At 40.3% G+C, this 3965-nt stretch overlaps 1 protein-coding gene across 1 annotated transcript; it reads left to right on the top strand.

The window, feature by feature from the left end:
• The first annotated feature begins 483 nt into the window (after window positions 1-483).
• Window positions 484-3732, top strand: stmn1a (stathmin 1a). Its single transcript, XM_069681787.1, has 5 exons — window positions 484-540; window positions 2174-2217; window positions 2313-2485; window positions 2652-2843; window positions 2935-3732. The coding sequence occupies exons 2-5, from the start codon at window positions 2202-2204 to the stop codon at window positions 2995-2997; spliced, it is 444 nt and encodes a 147-aa protein (XP_069537888.1). The 5' UTR covers window positions 484-540; window positions 2174-2201; the 3' UTR covers window positions 2998-3732.
• Window positions 3733-3965: the final 233 nt, after the last annotated feature.

The following is a 3965-nucleotide window of genomic DNA, read 5'->3' on the forward strand; positions in this document are numbered from 1 at the left end:
AAGAAAAGCCCACAATCTATGATTATACAAGAACATATTTTAAAAGACGTTTCCAACTTGCAAGTTCAACAATGATTAGCTTTCTAACTAGTTATAATTCCACAAAATGTTGTAATGTTAATGCCTAATGAAAACCATGTGACAGTTAACCTTCCAAAAAACTTGATAGATCAATGGAGATCAATCACTATAAGAAAGAAAAGCCCCCCCCCAAAAAAATAGCCATACTGTGTTTATAGACTGCTTTCCAATATATTACTATGTAGTGTACCTCATCTAGATCGCTTTTTATCGAGATAATTTATTTTATCAATTCATTTTTAACAGGTGGAATAGTTGAAGCCGATTGTCTTAACGTAAAATAGCAAAAAACTACAAATCCCAGATGCAGTTGGGAGTGGGAACCAACCAATGATTGGCAGCATTTGGTGTGACGACACTCGCTTTGGTACATTTATGTGTGCGCTTGGTACGCTCGTGCTCACAGGGCTCGCGGCAGATTCTGTGAGAGCGGAGCAGAGCATCCACAGCTCGTGAAAGGTGGGTGTGACAGACAGCATCTTTTAAACGCGAAAAAAACCCACAGGAATACTATATTTTTTGACTGTGAGTACGTAAATAGATTAATTAACAACGTTGTAAGACAAATAGGTAAGGCAAAGTTTAATATTTTAACGGAATCTGTGGGTTTTTAATTGGTCCTTTTTGTTGTGAATGTTGCCTCTGTTCGCGTGGCACGTGAGTTAACTGACATGTTGTTGCTGGATATTTGCTTCCTCGTGAGGCATTCGTGTCCGTTTGTGCTGATTTCAACGGAAAATGTTGACTGAAACGACGGTTGTTCTTGCTCTTTGTGGCGGTTGGTTGGCGGGCTGTTAGCCTATTGTATTGTGGGAGACACTGGCACAGTTGGCACCGACAGAGACAGGCGAGGGATCTTTCATATCTTTGAATTTGTGGGTTGCAGAGACATTTTTTGTCGATTCCTTTGTATCTGTCAATGTGTGAACAAAGCTGTAGCCTATATTACTAGACTTTTTTTTTTTTTGAATAACCCACCGTAAGCTCGTCTTTGTTTGCAGCTACCCGACACGTTGCTGTCAAAAGCGCCTTTGTTTGATGCTGCTTGAGCCAACGGCACAAGAAAGCTGACTGAAAACTGAATTTTAATGAAGGAGATATTGTCAGCGAGGACATTGTTAAGGCGAAGTCAGTCAGCAGTTCACAAAATTCCAACCGTGGGTGTAAATTTGGTAGGGCAAGTTGTGGGCACAAACCAAATCCCATTCAAAATTACGGGTATTTTTGGGCAATATTCGGGAAAAGAGAAAATAACAGATTGCTACATTAGGCAAGTTGGTTGCCTTTGTGAAATAATTCGGGAGTGGTCTCGTCCTCTCTATCCACCCAATAACCGCCTGATTCAGTTGACTAACATGAACCACTTGACCAGATGACATGAGGGCTGAAATTTCTCCAACAATTTCTTAATTGTATTACAAATTATATTACATTTAACATTACATTTGAACACACAGATCCAGGTATTAACGCTCGCCTTGCGTGTTAAGTCGGCTGTTGTTTTACACTTATGTCGCCCTCCTCCCTCCTCCTCTCCCTCCTGCGGCTCAAACACATGCTGCAAGGAACAGGTGCTCCCTGATGATCTTTTTCCTCCGGATATGCTTCATTTCTCACTAATCTTATCTCAATGTCTTTTGGCAAATGGTAAACGGCCCAAATGTGGACTTGTGTCTGCACCTGGCACTGCCAGCCGTACCCACCCTGATCACAGCCTTTGTCTCAACAAAATGTGGCTTGTGTCGTTGATTAACAATTAACGAGGCAGATGATGGGCCTTTTTAATACCCTCTCCTCTCTGCTGTTTGTTGAAGCGGTTCAGGTGCTGTGTTTGATGTGAAGGTCATTAAAACCACAGGTTATGAGTTAACAATGGGGTGTCATTGATGCCAGAGCCGTTTTGTTTGGATTGATGGGCGGTGGTTGCTTGCAGTACTGAAAATGGCCACAAGGTGTTAGCAATGTGCCCTGTTTTTAGCTGAGCTTATTAAGATGGAAATGGGATAAAGCATCCGCTAGAGGTCACTTATTTTAGAGCCATCTGCCGAATTGATGGTGAACAATCTGACCTTTTTTTTTGTTTCTCCTCCAGGTAAATTGACCTGCAGCGCACTCTTAAAATGGCAGCCTCTGAAGGTGAATATTATTTTAAAGTATGGATTTTAATGTAATTTACTGATTGATAATGATTCAGTGTGATTTAATGAATCCTCTTTTTTTTTTTTGTTCAGATATCCATGTCAAGGAGCTCGACAAGCGTGCCTCAGGCCAAGCCTTTGAGGTCATCCTTGCCTCTCCTGCCCCAGATAACAAGGGCGACTTCCCCCTGTCTCCTCCCAAGAAGAAGGATGTGTCACTGGAGGAGATTCAGAGGAAGCTGGATGCTGCAGAAGAAAGACGCAAGGTAGAAATTTGTTGAGTAAAAATTAAAACTTGCAGACAAACTTTAAAACTTGTTTTTTTTAACTTTTTTAAAACTGATGTAAATTTGAAACCTGCACCTTTTTAGTTATGAATTTGTGTGATGACCCGGAGCTAAACTTTTGTGTTTTTTAACCGTCCTTTTTCAGAACCATGAGGCCGAGGTTCTGAAGCACTTAGCTGAGAAGCGTGAGCATGAAAAGGAGGTGCTGCAGAAAGCTATGGAGGAGAACAACAACTTCAGCAAGATGGCAGAGGAGAAGCTCAATCAAAAGATGGAGGCCAACAAAGAGAACCGTACAGCACTTATGGCAGCCATGAATGAGAAATTCAAGGAGAAGGTTAGTTTTGCAGATGAAATTGATGAATTTCCATGTTTTTCCCCAGCAGGATGTTGGAAGTTAACCCTTTATTTTTTTGCCTTTTTCATAGGACAAGAAGTTGGAGGAGGTCCGAAAGAACAAGGAAACCAAAGAGGGAACTTCGGAAGACTGAAAGTTACAAAGGGGGGATTGTACAGGGTTTTTTACGTATCCAAAGATTGATTTATTTTTTGTTTGGCCAGTATTTTTGTTGTGTTCACTACCCACCTTTTTGAAATACAAGTTCCACTTTGTGAATTTTTCAATTCTCCTGCTATAAGTGTACTTGCGCTGGTTTTACATGTGGATCGTTTCCCCCACTTGTTGAGTCTAATCCATTTGATATGTAGCTTGTCAGTGCAGCTTCTGCCCTTTTTGAAATTAGCAGTGTGTACTTATCCTTTTTGAGGAAGCATGTTTCTATGCATAGGTCTTTTATCCCTGCCTATTTCATAGTGCGTTTTGAAACCGTTCCTGTGAACCACACCCGTTCTCGGCACTTAACTGTATATTAAAAAAAAAAAGTAGCACAAGATTCGATCAAGGCGTTGGCTGTTATACATGCAGGTGTTTAGTGTGGCTTTGCTACCCAGATTCTGCTAGTTTTTGCTCCTACACATGTTTCGTGCCGCTGCTGATTCTTTGCTTTTGTAAAAATATGGAGTTGTCGTCAAAGCACATGACTTCTTGCTGTATAGCTGTGAATTAACATGTTTGACATGTGAATGGTTGCCATCTTGAACATCAGTGAACAGGGGTCTACACATGGAATGCAAAAGAGCAATACACTTTGGCATCTCAATAGATACAGTGGCTAGTTGACTTGAACTGTTGTACTAAAACAAATAAAAATCATGTAAACACAAAATCTCGCCTCCTGTTGAGACTGTCTTTTATATGTTTTGATTTGTAAAGTTCTATGTGCAAGTTTAATCCACAATACAGTCATTGTGTTAATTTCTATATATTTTTAATTTAAAAAATTGAGGATTCCTGTTAATTTGGAGGCTTGACCTATTTTTGATTAGCTTCAATAATAACTAAACCAGCAGCTGTCTTGTTTGGTTACATCTTAAACTCTAAGATATGGATGCAGCCTCT

Source organism: Semicossyphus pulcher, unplaced genomic scaffold (assembly GCF_022749685.1).
Source record: "Semicossyphus pulcher isolate SPU_LCO1_2020_fin unplaced genomic scaffold, fSemPul1.0.p SCAF_5, whole genome shotgun sequence".
In the NCBI taxonomy this organism is placed as follows: Eukaryota; Metazoa; Chordata; class Actinopteri; order Labriformes; family Labridae; genus Semicossyphus; species Semicossyphus pulcher.

Excerpts from the sequence above, each read along its gene's own strand:
- stmn1a (XM_069681787.1), top strand. Across the intron at positions 2,486-2,651 it reads CTGCAGAAGAAAGACGCAAG|AACCATGAGGCCGAGGTTCT; the intron begins GTAGAAATTTGT and ends GTCCTTTTTCAG. Across the intron at positions 2,844-2,934 it reads ATGAGAAATTCAAGGAGAAG|GACAAGAAGTTGGAGGAGGT; the intron begins GTTAGTTTTGCA and ends CCTTTTTCATAG.